This window comes from Lagenorhynchus albirostris, chromosome 1 (assembly GCF_949774975.1).
Source record: "Lagenorhynchus albirostris chromosome 1, mLagAlb1.1, whole genome shotgun sequence".
Taxonomy (NCBI): domain Eukaryota; kingdom Metazoa; phylum Chordata; class Mammalia; order Artiodactyla; family Delphinidae; genus Lagenorhynchus; species Lagenorhynchus albirostris.
Genome location: NC_083095.1, coordinates 93,756,385 through 93,769,873, shown reverse-complemented (window position 1 = coordinate 93,769,873; position 13,489 = coordinate 93,756,385). Strand labels below are relative to the sequence as shown.

General features: G+C 33.4%; 1 protein-coding gene across 4 annotated transcripts in view; it reads right to left on the bottom strand.

Moving 5' to 3' along the window:
* AP4E1 (adaptor related protein complex 4 subunit epsilon 1) overlaps positions 1-13,489 on the bottom strand; it is a 94,338-nt gene that overhangs the window by 78,579 nt on the left and 2,270 nt on the right. For all 4 annotated transcript variants that reach the window (XM_060149827.1, XM_060149836.1, XM_060149846.1 and 1 more), the window contains exons 3-6: positions 10,440-10,563; positions 6,666-6,739; positions 4,155-4,276; positions 1,404-1,563 (exon numbers count right to left, since the gene is read on the bottom strand). In XM_060149827.1, the coding sequence (XP_060005810.1) occupies positions 1,404-1,563; positions 4,155-4,276; positions 6,666-6,739; positions 10,440-10,563 (480 nt within the window). The remainder of the gene's footprint in view (positions 1-1,403; positions 1,564-4,154; positions 4,277-6,665; positions 6,740-10,439; positions 10,564-13,489) is intronic.

Sequence of the window (13,489 nt, the reverse complement as noted above, 5' to 3'; positions counted from 1 at the left end):
GTAATTTCTTCCACCATGAAACTCCTCTGGCTACCAGATCCAGAGCTGAATCATGCCCCAAAAAGCTTCCACCACTTCCTACTTCCTATACAGTTTAATCACATTTCCAAAGTTCTATAATTACAACTTAGAACCTTTAAAAGCTAGTATCAGCAATTAAAGCAAAAATTGAAAAGAACTGGCATACTGAAAAAAGCAGTAATACCTCTACTTTTGATGAAAACCAAGGTCTGTTTCCAATCTCTGAATTTTGTTTTCAAAAGACTTCTCATGTGATTGAACTAAATATGTTCCAGGTGGAAGAGCATAGCCAAAATTACTCAAACATTTAAAACCCCCAAAATCAGTAAGCCTGCTTATCAAAATTTAATTAACTCTATAGTATTTAAACATATTTGTGATTCTGAATGAGTATGCCTTGATTATCTATCTGACTAATCTCTTGGACTGGGGAAATTTTTTTTTCATCTTTTTTAACTGAAGTGTAGTTAACATACAATAATACTATGTTAGTTTCAGGTGTACAACATAGTGATTCAGCATTTATATATATTACGAATTGATCACCACTATAGGTCTAGTAACCATCTGCCTGAACTGGGGAAATTAAATACACATTCCTCAAAATGAATGTTAGACTCTTCATTGTAATTTTTACTGTGTATCAAGGACAAATTTTTGGAAGGGAAATAATAGCTCTTTCAGAGTTTAATAAATGTTAGAGGAAAAATAAGATTTAATATCAATTATCTATTTATACCACACTATTTTGGAGCACACAATGCATAAAAGTAAAGACAACCTTCAGTTTCTGTAATTTTTAATTGATTTCAACAGCATATTCCATTTCATTATGATGTATGATGAAATCTCTCACAAGTATATACTTTCAGACACAAAGGGTTTCAGGCAATACACTGGGGTTGAATTAGTATAAACCCGTATCATCATTTAGAAAAATTTTTTACCATAGTATCCAACCCCCCTTCCTCCTCCAACACAGTATCAACGTATGGAGTCAACACTGTAGACTATGCCTTGCACGTTCTCCACCAGCTCTCCTCATTTCTATAAATCGTTATATGTATCCCATGAAGTTGTATAAAAGGGAGGCACTGCTTGAAAAACCACAAATCTGAAAATTTCAACCACTTTCCAGAGCTACCATTTTTCCATGCTTCTTTCATAACATGAAAAAATTTTAGGCATAAAAAAAGACTAAATCTATAATTTGTCTACAACTCATGCGATCAACAACATGCAAAAATTACTATTAAAGTGTCAATAATACAAATTTAAATGTGACTTAAGCATTTTACTGAAAAATATGAGTTTTCTTTTAATTACATAATTACATTTTTCTAATGGTAGCTACTCAGTACCTGCTCAAAATGCCAACTTACCTTAATCATCCTAAGGTATATGTGCAAGGATGCAGCCATGACACCAACATCTCTGTCACAAAGTGCTTTCCGAAACTTAATATGGATATGCTGTACTTGATTAGGAGCGATAAGATAGAATTTATATAATGCTAGGACAGCTTTTCTTCGTATAATCTCCCTAAAGATAAAAAATAAAATCTAAATAAACCATCTGAATTATCAGACATTTATTAGTTTGAAAAGATTATGGACCAGATGATTGTAAAAATACCAGCTGTTACCTGAAGCTAAAAAGAAAGAATTACACATTTATTATTAATTTTTTATTCTAATCTACCAAACTATAAAAGTAGTTATCTCTAGGAGGTAAGACCTCAAGAGACTTTAACTGTCCATGTTATATATTTCTCTAGTTATAAAATTTTTTGGTAACAAGCATATATTACTTTTGAAACCAAAACAAACCAGGAAAGATAAATTCGTTAATTCCCTAATTCCATTTTTGAAAGCCATATCTGTAGAAATTGGGAAAAGAATCAACAGTAAATTTAAATGAGTGAGAGGTAATTTCTGCCAATAACATTAAACAGTCTCTTCATCAATATTAAAAGTCTCCTTAACATTCTAGCTTTTCATATTTCTTTTTTTACATCATGGGCAAACATACTCCAAATACTTGGGGGGGGGCAGGGGAGTATAAGGGGGACTTACATTAAAAGATGTTACTCCTCTCCTTGCCCAGCTCATGTTTCAAAAACCTCATTACAATGAAGAGGAAAGTATACACAAGTCTTGCACTTCATTTGTAACAGATAATGTCTAGCACACAAGAAGCAAAAATAAAGAGTTGCTATCCTATGAACATAATGTAGTTTCCAAGGAATTATATTCTTTGTTTTTGTCTCTTATGCCTATTTCCACATAGTTCATATTTGCAGACTATGCTGGCAGTGCCCACAACAGCAGTACAGAAGTATTTATTTTCAGGGTTCCTTAATATGTATTTCTGTTACCTAAAATCATAGAATCTCAAAATTGAGATTATTCAATGCAATCCTCTGTGTTTCACTCAAGAATACTTTTTATAAGATTCCTAACAAATGGCCACCCAGCCTCTGCATTAACAAGCAACCTACTATCTTCCTAGGTAAACTATGTCATGCTGGAAAATTCTTTTCACATAAAAAGAAAAGCAGATTAACAAAAGATTTGCCATTAGTATTAATACTACAGTAACTGTAAACTATATCCCAATGTATTGCTATTGGGCATTAACCAATATGAGTTCCGGGAGAGACTAAGTAAATGAGGTGAGGGAAAAGAATACAAACTCTGAACAGGATCAGGAATCCCTAGGTCTGGCCCAAAGTGGTGGCAATAACACAAGATATCAAAAAACCTGGATTCGGGCTGTGAGTTTGGCGTGCTGAAATATAACCAGGGATTCAAAAGTTGAGTCCAAGCCCTGTCTCATAGCTTCGTTGTGATATCTACTGGTTTATCTGTAGCTCTGTCCCACAGCTCTGTCTTTAGCTCTTTACTCCATAGCATGGAGTTAGGTATGGCCATGATTGCAAAAGCAGAGTTTCAGAAAGTCTAAACTCTAACTGGTAGAAGACAGGAAAGGCCAGGACTTGAAATGACAGTAGATGGGAAGCAATAAGGAAAAAATTGAAAGGGTAAATGGGAAGCAACAAGGAAAAAATTCAATTCTTTGAAAGATTTCATACAAAGGATAAGTATGGCTACCACAAAACAGTGGTGGTATGGAAAAATTTCATAAAAATATGCTCTGCTGTGATCATATCAACCTCTAATTATCTAAGAAAGGCTAATATTTTATTTCCAGTAATTAATTTTCCATACCCATCATTTGTTCTAAACACAGATTTGATATAAACAAAATATTACAAGTCTGAAAAATCTCTGAAGTTATTCCATAATTCTTAGAAAAAGCTATCATTTTTAGCTGAAATATTCATGGTCTGAGATTTAAAGAACACAAACCATAAAACAACATTTTAAAATCTTAGAACACTAAAAATACTGACTTAAGCATATGAAATATTATGAGTAACAAAAGAAATCTTTATCAAAAATGTATATATAACTAAAATACTGCAATCACAAAGGAAAAATGGCAAGTGACTGTAAACTTTTCCCTAACTTTAAAGATTATGAAGTTAAGGGGCTTGGTCAAAAACAAAATAATTCCAAATGTGGTGAAAAAGTAATCAAGTTGAGAAGGAGAGAGTTAAGGAATAATACAAGATTAGCAAAATACAAGTTAAGGTTCATTTGGATATATTCTGCTATAAAACAGAATTTGAAAGCTGCAGTTTTGATATAAAGCATCCCCAATACATTGAAGGTCTATGTTCATAGCACTTGAACCATTTCCATGTGTTTTCCATTACTTCACTTTATCCTCAAAACAACTCTGTGAGAACTAAGGATCTTCAACCAACCCCATATAGCCAAGAGAAAAACAGGACCCCTGATGGTTAGCAGAAGAAGTGGGAAGAAAGCCAAGGATTCCTGATGCTAAGCCTCACTGACTCTCAGTTTAACTTTAGAAAGTTGCCTAACATTTTTCTAAACCCACATAAAAATAAAGGACAAATATCAGGGATTTTTGCGTTATACCTGGCAGTCAAAGAATATCCTCTATCCTGGTAGCATTAAGTTAAAGTTAGAATAAACTTCTGAGTATAAATTTTCCTTTTGAAATACATAGTGTAGACACCTATCCAAAAAGAATTTACTTACTTAGAATGTTGAAGTTTATCTTCTATTAATGGAAGAACAGCTGGAATCATTTCTCGAGGGAAAATCTGGCTGACGATAGTAAGTGCCATACATACTTCTACTAGGTTAGTGCTCTGCAAGTCCTAACATTATTAAGCAAAGAAAACATTCAGTGCAAATTCTGAATCTAGGGACATTGAGCTCAACATTGCAATGGTCCTACACACTTAATAGTTTTCTACTAACTTTTTAAATTAATTTGTACATTTAGGCTTACCTCATATTTTATAGGAATATCCCTGTTTCATTTGCCTTAATAGAGTCAATAGATAAAGATAGCCAAAAGGCAACTGAACTAAAGGAGACTGTATTTCTGTCCTGACAATGACCAAAGTAGTCTTCCTTATTACAGCCTTTAAAACTTTTCTAAACTAGTAACAGAATAATTTTATGAATTCTTCTTGTTAATCAACAATATGAGTGGAAGTTTAAAAGGAAGCAATTCTTGAATATATATGATAAAATGCATGCATTCATATATACTTAGATAAGCACAAAGTTTACAAACCGTTCTAATAAAACCCAAAACTACGTTTTTGAAAGTTTGCAAAAGTTTAAGCTATTAGTAAACTTAAGAGAGTATATAACTTAATTCAGAAAGTATTGATACTACACACCCACACACACACTCTCTCTCTCACATATCAAAAGACTGAAACAAGATAAACATGAAAAAGCTCAACAATTCAATTATACTTCATTACCAATTTTGTTTAAACGTTTAACAGGAAACAATACTGTGTATGCATTAAATTGTGTTTTTATTATCTGTACATTTCAGTTACCCAATTAAACTCTGTTCTTCTTTAAACTGACTTTCAGAATTTAAAAGACTTTAATTATTCAGTTTATATCACATCCCTTTAAAACAGATCCTAGAGAAAAAGACAACAGCATGGAAGATGTATCTGACTAAGAGTCTGGAGATCTGAGTTATAATTCCAACTCTGCTTTTTTTTTAATGTATTCTTTTACTGAAGTATACTTATTTATAATATTGTATTAGTTTCAGGTGTACAGAACAGTGATTTAGTATTTTTGCAGATTATACTCCACTATAGGTTATTACAAGATAAATGGGTATAATTCCCTATGCTGTCCTTGTTTATCTATTTTAAATATAGTAGTTTGTTATCTATTAATCCCATACTCCTAATTTGTCCCTCCCTCTCTCCCCTTTGGTAACCACAAGTGTCTTTTCTATGTCTGTGAGTTTGTTTCTGTTTTGCATATACATTCATTTGTATTATTTTTTAGATTCTATATATGTGATATCATACAGTACTTGTCCTTCTCTGACTTATTTACTAATATTTAATTCCAATAGTATTCTCTAGGTCCATCCACATTGCTGCAAATGGCAGTATTTCATTCTTTTTGTGGCTGAATAATATTCCATTGTGTATATATACCACATTTTCTTAATCCAATTGTCTGCTGATGGGCACTTGGGTTGCTTCCCTGTCTTGGCTACTGTAAATAGTGCTGTTATGAACACTGGGGTTATGTATCTTTTTAAATTAGTGTCTTCATTTTTTCCAGATATATACCCAGGAGTGAAATTGCTGGATCATGTGGTAGTTCTATTTTTAGTTTTTTAAAGACCCTCCATACTGTTTTCCACAGTAGCTGACCAATTTACATTCCCACCAACCGTGTACAAGGGTTCCCTTTTCTCCACATCCTCACTAACATTTGCTGTTCACAGACTTTTTCATGATAGCCATTCTCAGTGAGGTGATACCTCATTGTGGTTTTGATTTGCATTTCTCTAATTAGTGATGTTGAACATCTTTTCATTGCCTGTTAGCTATCGACATGTCTTCTTTGGAAAAATGTCTATTCAGGTCTTCTGCCCATTTTTTCATAGGGTTGTTTGTTTTCTTTTGATATTGAGCTGCATAAGCTGTTTGTATATTTTGAATATTAACCCCTTGTCAGTCCCATGATTTGCAAATATTTTCTCCCATTTCATAGGCTGTCTTTTTGTTTTGTCAATTATTTCCTTTGCTGTGCAAAAGCTTTTAAGCTTAATTAGGTCCCATTTGTTTATTTTTGCTTTTTCTTCTGCCTTAGGAGACTGATCCAAGAAAATATTGCTACAATTTATGTCAAACAGTGTTCCACCTATGTTCTCTTCTAGGAGTTTTATGGTTTCAGGTCTTACATGTAGGTCTTTAGACCATTTTGAGTTTATTTTCGTTAACTCTGCTTTTTTAAATAAAACAATAATAACAGCAGCAGTAGCAACTATTATTCTCTACAGTGTTTCATTTAACCCTAACAACTTGGTTAAGTTCTATTATTATCCTCATTTTACAGATGCAGAAACTGATATAAAAGATCTTTCTAAGCCCATTCTATAAGCCTACCTTCTTTGAAAAATACCTAATTTAATATGATTGATGAGAAATGTCAGATGCCTGAAGGAATAATTTAAGACTTCATATTAACCAGCATACAATACAATACCTTTACAACTGTATTCACAAGAAGAAGCAACAGTTCATGACTTTCATGTAGAAATAAAGAAACAGCCAAATAACCTATAAAATTTGAAAGGAAAAGTCTCATAATTACCTGCCAAAAATTAACATTTCCCAAGAAGTTAAACAAAGCAATAATATATTCCAAAATTTAAGTGTCAAAGATACCAGTTACAGGTAAATATAAAAACAAATAGTAAAATAACAAGGTTCAAAAAATTCAGTAAGGAAGATTTCAGATGTTCTTCATCCTGAAGTCTTTCACAATTAGGTATTTCACAGGATATAACTGAAATGGAAAAGAGGCTATGTGCACCAACTTAAACTCCTGTAAATGACATTAGGAATATATGCCTTCCATCTTCTGTGCAAATCTCTACACAATCAATCAATACATTTTCTGTCTTATAGCCAAATATAATTATTTAAAAACTAATAGCTACTACAGTTAATAAATAGTGAGTTACTAGCTATTTGTATTACTGAATGAGCTACCTGATACCAATCCATATGATGTAAATCATCTATTAGCCATAAACAATATCTTATTTTCTCAATTTGACGATAAACTATTGAATGAATAAAAGTTGTTGAGGAAAGAAACAATGTCTACCACATTAAATGTACTCATTTACTTAAGTACTTTTATTTTAATAATATCAAAATATTAAAAAATACAACTTAAAATTGAGGAAGTACATTAATACACTGACAAATACCATGTGCATGGAATCTAGATGCTCCATGTCATTTTCCTGTCACTCTTAATTTCGATAACATTTGTTAGACAGTTACTGTGGGTTAAGTACTTTACAAGCCTCACCTCATTTAATCCTCACAACAACTCTATGAGGCAGATATTATTATTATCCCCAATATAATAATGAGGCCCCAAAAGGATAACTGCCCAAGGTCTACAGCTACTACATGGTGGAGCCAAGACTACAACCCAGCCAGTAGGAGTTAGTTCATGTTGTTAACCCCTATGTTATTCTGCCTCTCACACAGTCTACTTTAAGACCTTATTCCCTGACTCCCATCCCCATTGTTTTTCATTCTTCTCAATTCTTCCAGCCTTTTTATTAGGAATTCTAGTGTTAACTATCCCTATTACTACCCAGCATCCATAATGCGTCTGTTGGGGAAGATGGGAAAACTGTTAAAAATTTCCTGTTCTCATAACCAAGGAGTAGCAGCATGATCCACTGCAACATCTTCACTGAAGGTCAGAGGAGCAGAGCTATCACTCCCACAATCAGGAGAGACAAAAAAGAACAAACCAGGACCAGGAAAGAGAAAAACCCTAGACAGCATTTAAAGCAGAAATTAGGTCTTATCAGATTACATCTGTTCAGCTAAGATATCACCCCCTCTCAAGTCACCAATATCAAGATACAAGAACTAAGATCAACAAACTAATCCGAAGACCACCTCAAAACCTTATGAAATCTTAATTCTATCTGTTAAAAAGAATATCCTATTTTGACAATCAGGGAAAACAAGGAAACTGTTTTGATAATCAGGAAACAGGGAAAAAGATATTCTGTGATTCAAAAAATTTTAAAGGTTTCAGGAAAACAAAGAATAACAACTATGATTATAGAATACATTTGATATGACTAAGACTGAGGTACAGGATAGGAATACAGGCTTTGACTCATAGAAACTTGGGTTTATATTCTGGCTTCACTCTTTAGTAGCTCTATGACCTTGGAAAATTGACTTGACCTTTCTGAGCTTCAGTTTTCTCCTCTGTCAAACGAAATAACATCTCACAAGATAAAGCACCTAACGTAATTCCTGACTTAGTGGGTACTGAGATTTATTTACTCAGCAGTATTCATGTGAAAAATAAGAATGCATTATCCATCAGAGAAAGCACCAAAGCTAGCCTTAGAAATCTCAGGAGAGTAGATGAGGCAACGGTACTGGAGTAAAGGCATAAAAAATTTAAATGCTATCTTAAAAAAAACTTCCACTCATTAGCACACATAAAGAATATCTGATACCCACATACACATCTTTCTAGGTGTCAATAAAATACTTTCCTAAGGAAGATCATGAATCTCAGTAAAAATGACTGTGAGGTTTCCTTAGTCACTGTAACTATGAAATAACCCACATACAAGGTCCTTCACTGCAATATTATTTATTAGAGAAAAAAATAAAAACTACCCATATACCCACCAATAGGGACCTAGATGAAAATACTACAGTACATCCATCCACCCACTGAAAACTATGCAATTGTTTAAAAGTATAAAGATGTCAAAACAAGGTGCGGAGTAATCTCTGTAGCATGCTATCTTCTGTGTAAGAGACAGTATTTGAGTGTGTATTCATGAATTTGCTTGTTTTTTCAAAATGAAACAATGGAAAGATTAATCAGAAACTAATGAAAATAGTTACCCATGGGGTAAAGGGCAAAGCTGGTAGAGGGGTTAGAGATAAAAATGAAATTTCTCTGACTATACCTTTTTATCAGGTCTTAACTTTTGGACCATGTATAAATTACAAATTACATATGTAATTTTTACATATTTTAAAAATAACATTTAGGGAATTCCCTGGCGATCCAGTGGTTAGGACTCAGTGCTTTCACTGCCACGGCCTGGGTTCAACCCCTGGTCGGGGAACTAAGATCCCACAAGCCGTGTGGCGTGGCCAAAAAAACCAATAAAATAATAAAAATAAAATTTAATTGAAAATGGAAAAATTACATGAAAGTCTAAAAAGCAAAATACAGCAACAGATGTACAAAGTATAGACTATCTATTGTTTTCTAAATTTCCTGTTGTTAGGGATCTCAGAATTAGTTTGGAAAAGACATGAAAAGACAAACACCATAAGACAACAGATGGTAGGAGCCACCTGAGAGATCACAGAAGAGTTAAAACTTGGTTTGGAATACAGAAAGGGAGAGACAGGATGCCAGAGAACACTCTACTTGGAGGGAAGAATGTAACAAATCTAGAAGACAAAAGAGTATTTTCGGTGGAGTGAGATTCAACAAGTGGAATGCTGTGTTCATATAGTCTCAGAGTCTTTACCAAGACATCTCCCACGCCGTACCCATCATCTGACAGCACAGGTCAATATAACTTGAGAAGAATGTTGGTCCCTGACAACATGACACTATCAACTTATTTGAATAAAGAACATGTTCTACTCCTATAGTATTCCAAAGTGCTTCCTTCTTAAGTTTCTGATATAAAGCTGTACATATATGAATACAAGATTTAAGTCCTTGTTTTCCTAATAGACTTAAACGTTGATTATAGAAACAAAATTTTTTAAAAGATACCTCAAATCCTCATAGTTAACAATTGTGAAACTAGGAGCAGGACATCGAAAATTATTCAAGTCAATTTCAGTTTTTATCTATTAAAAAAAAATCATCCCTTATCATTAAACTGATGAGGTTATACAGACCTTTTAAAATCAGCTTTACTGAGGTATAATTTACATATAAGAAAATTCACCCTTTTAAGTATATAGTTCAATGAATTTTGACAAAGTCATCTAACCACCATCACAAGAACAGGCAATTTTTCGTCTTTTCTATAACTCCAAAACGCTATGAATCAGGAAAATTGATTCCATTTTAGGCTGTGAGTTTTTGAAGTGTTATCTTTTAAAGCTTTGGAAATCACAAGGCAGTGTTCTAAAAGCATACTACACACCTGCCACCATTCACTTTATATAATAGCCAGAACTTTAAGGACAACATTAAGTGCAAAAGTCTTAAACACATACATACCTACTCTTTTTTCTAAAAGGTTTCCTTGTTGTGCCAACTTGATTGCATGTATGTAACCAAAGGAAGCATCATATCCAAGCATTTCACAATAAATAAGTCTCACCATACATTCCTTCATCATTTTCTGAAAAACAAAATATCCAGTAACAGTATAAATAAATAGAATCCTTTGACGTTTTTTTTAGTATGTTGTAATCATTTAATAGGAGAGTTCTTTAATCCTGGCACTGAAGAAATAACATATATAAATTAATCACCCAAAGTCAGACTTTATAAATAAAGAGTTTCTCCCAAATTTAACTACCAACAGTACACATTTTAGTAAAATTATCTCAATATTTTGTTACTGGCAACAATACAAAATAAATCAAACGTAGCTATTTCTAATTCTAGGTGTCCCTCGCATAAAATTTGGTTATAATGTGACACACATGGTCCTCAGACAAAATTTCACTCGTGGTACCCTAACGTGGCTTCTAGAATGTAGCACATCATTTTAATATACTTTGTCAAATGAAAGCATCCATAGAGTTCCCACAAGTTGGTAATAATTTCTGTAATGAAAATATTTTTCACATTTAAAGACTAAATTGCACCTGGAGTTTCTTCAGAATTACTGTGCTAAATTATAATAGGCGATAGTTTGTTTTATAAGCATTACTTTTTCAACAATTCTCACAACTATTATGATTTCATTAATGGTATAATCATTCCAATATTTACCTTAACTGGATCTTTCAATATTTACAACACGAGCTAATAACTTGTTTTAAGAGATTCTATAAACCTGTTTTCTTAGTATGAGAATATCTGCATCAATATTTATAGCAAATTTTAATCAACAATTTAAAATATAAATGTGTTTCAAAATAAGAAAAGCTCAGACTATTTTAATATCTAAAAATTAATTAGGTTGATATATTATAGGATTACTGAATCACAAAATGCTTAAGAAACAGTAAAATAAAATGTTTTAAAGAATAACATTTAATATTTCATATATATTATATACAGAGAGTAGATTTTAAAGATATATATCTATATATATATATATACACACACATATACATGTAAATATGAAGAGTTTAAAAATAAACCATAGGAAAATCTTAAGGGAATAATGTTTAATGATTTAATTTAGGTCCCTTGTGTTTAATAAAAGTTAATCCATCAGCACATTAATTAAAACTACTAAACACTGAGAAAACAAGCTTAAAGTATACTGGAAGCCTCTTCAAAGGCTTCTACATCAATGAGTGAAAGTGTTCATTTAAGCCATTAAGTATCAACCCTGACTTTGTAACATTTTATCTCATAGTTTTTCAAAAGTCATTATGGACTTTAAGTAAAATTCTATTGCATTTACATTATTATTCTCTTATTTTTGGAGAAGCAAATGCTTTTCCCAATGCAGGAATTCACTCTAAAAGATTTCTTTAACAAATTATAATCCAACTTCTACATGACCACCTCAGGGACAGACTATTCTGTAAAGTATGCCCAGAGCTGGATGGCCATAAATATTATAAAATCTTCCTTCAAACTCTGGCTCCCTAACTTCTACCTACTTATCTTAATTCTGTCAACACCAGGTTTATGCCTGGTAACATGAAAACTGTATTTACTGATGCCAATTATAGAAAATGGAAATCAAACTAAATGAAAAGAGAGAAGCCATTTCTCTGTAACATTTCTATCAAGTATCATAACACACAGTGATTTTATACATACACATAAAAACATATACATATCTATACATACACATACATATACATGCATAAATCCCATTAACTATGTTTGGAGTTTCATTTGTCCACATATTATTATGACCATAAAAGGAAATATATACATTCTCTCAGACTTTACAAGTGTTATTCACATACATAATCATGTATTCATGCAAAATGATCACCACAATATTTTTATTAGAAGTGTATTCCACAGCAACTTACACAAAGAAGGCACTCACAAAATATTTCCTGAATAAACGTTGCTTGGAAAAATCTCATTATCTGAAACCACATAAAAATTAAAAGAAAAAAAAAGTAGGCCTTAATCTAACTATGTAGGGACAGTCCCACAGTCCTACAGTGGTCTGCATATGGTGGTCACAGCTTAAATAGTTGCTGAATGAATGCTGTTTGAAAATCAAATTATATGGAACCAAGTTTTTTAAAAACTAGATCCTGATTTAGCTATTGTGCAATATACTCAGTTTTACAGCAAGAAAATCACTTTTCTACCTTGTCAGCCAACCTATATTCCAAGATGTAACAGTAAAATGAGAGATTTACAATATATCAACTCAGGTCTGAAAATACTATTTTATTTTTTACTTTTTTTTTTTTTTTTTGGCTGCGTTGGGTCTTTGTTGCTGTGCGCGGGCTTTCTCTAGTTGCAGCGAGTGGGGGCTACTCTTTGATGCGGTGCGCAGGCTTCTCATTGCAATGGCTTCTCTTGTTGCAGAGCACAGGCTCTAGGAGCGCAGGCTTCAGTAGCTGCAGCACGCGGGCTCAGTAGTTGCAGCACGTGGGCCCTAGAGCAGGTGGGCTCAGTAGTTGCGGTGTGCAGGCTCTAAGACACGCGGGCCTCAGTAGCTGTGGCGCACGGGCTCAGTAGTTGTGGTGCTTGGGCTTAGCTGCTCCATGGCATGTGGGATCCTCCCGGACCAGGGACGGAACCCATGTCCCCTGCATTAGCAGGCAGACTCCCAACCACTGAGCCACCTGTGAAGTCCCCTGAAAATATTATTTTAAATGATGTGTCCTAACCTTCTCCCAGTGCACAACATTAAAACAACAGGATCAGCCTTGGGGTCCCAGGAGTCCCACATTTATGTAACTATCATCATGTTGGCACTGAACTGACAACAGTCAAGCAAGTCTTGCTCTGGTGCAGCCAGTCAGCAATAAAAGGCTAAAATTAATGTCTGACTTGTTACCATCCATAACTGATCTTGACTGTGATAAATTAGATTTTAGCAACTGATCAATTAATGCCACTACTGAGTCCACAGTGGAACAGATTTCAAATTCAAAATGTGCTGGCAC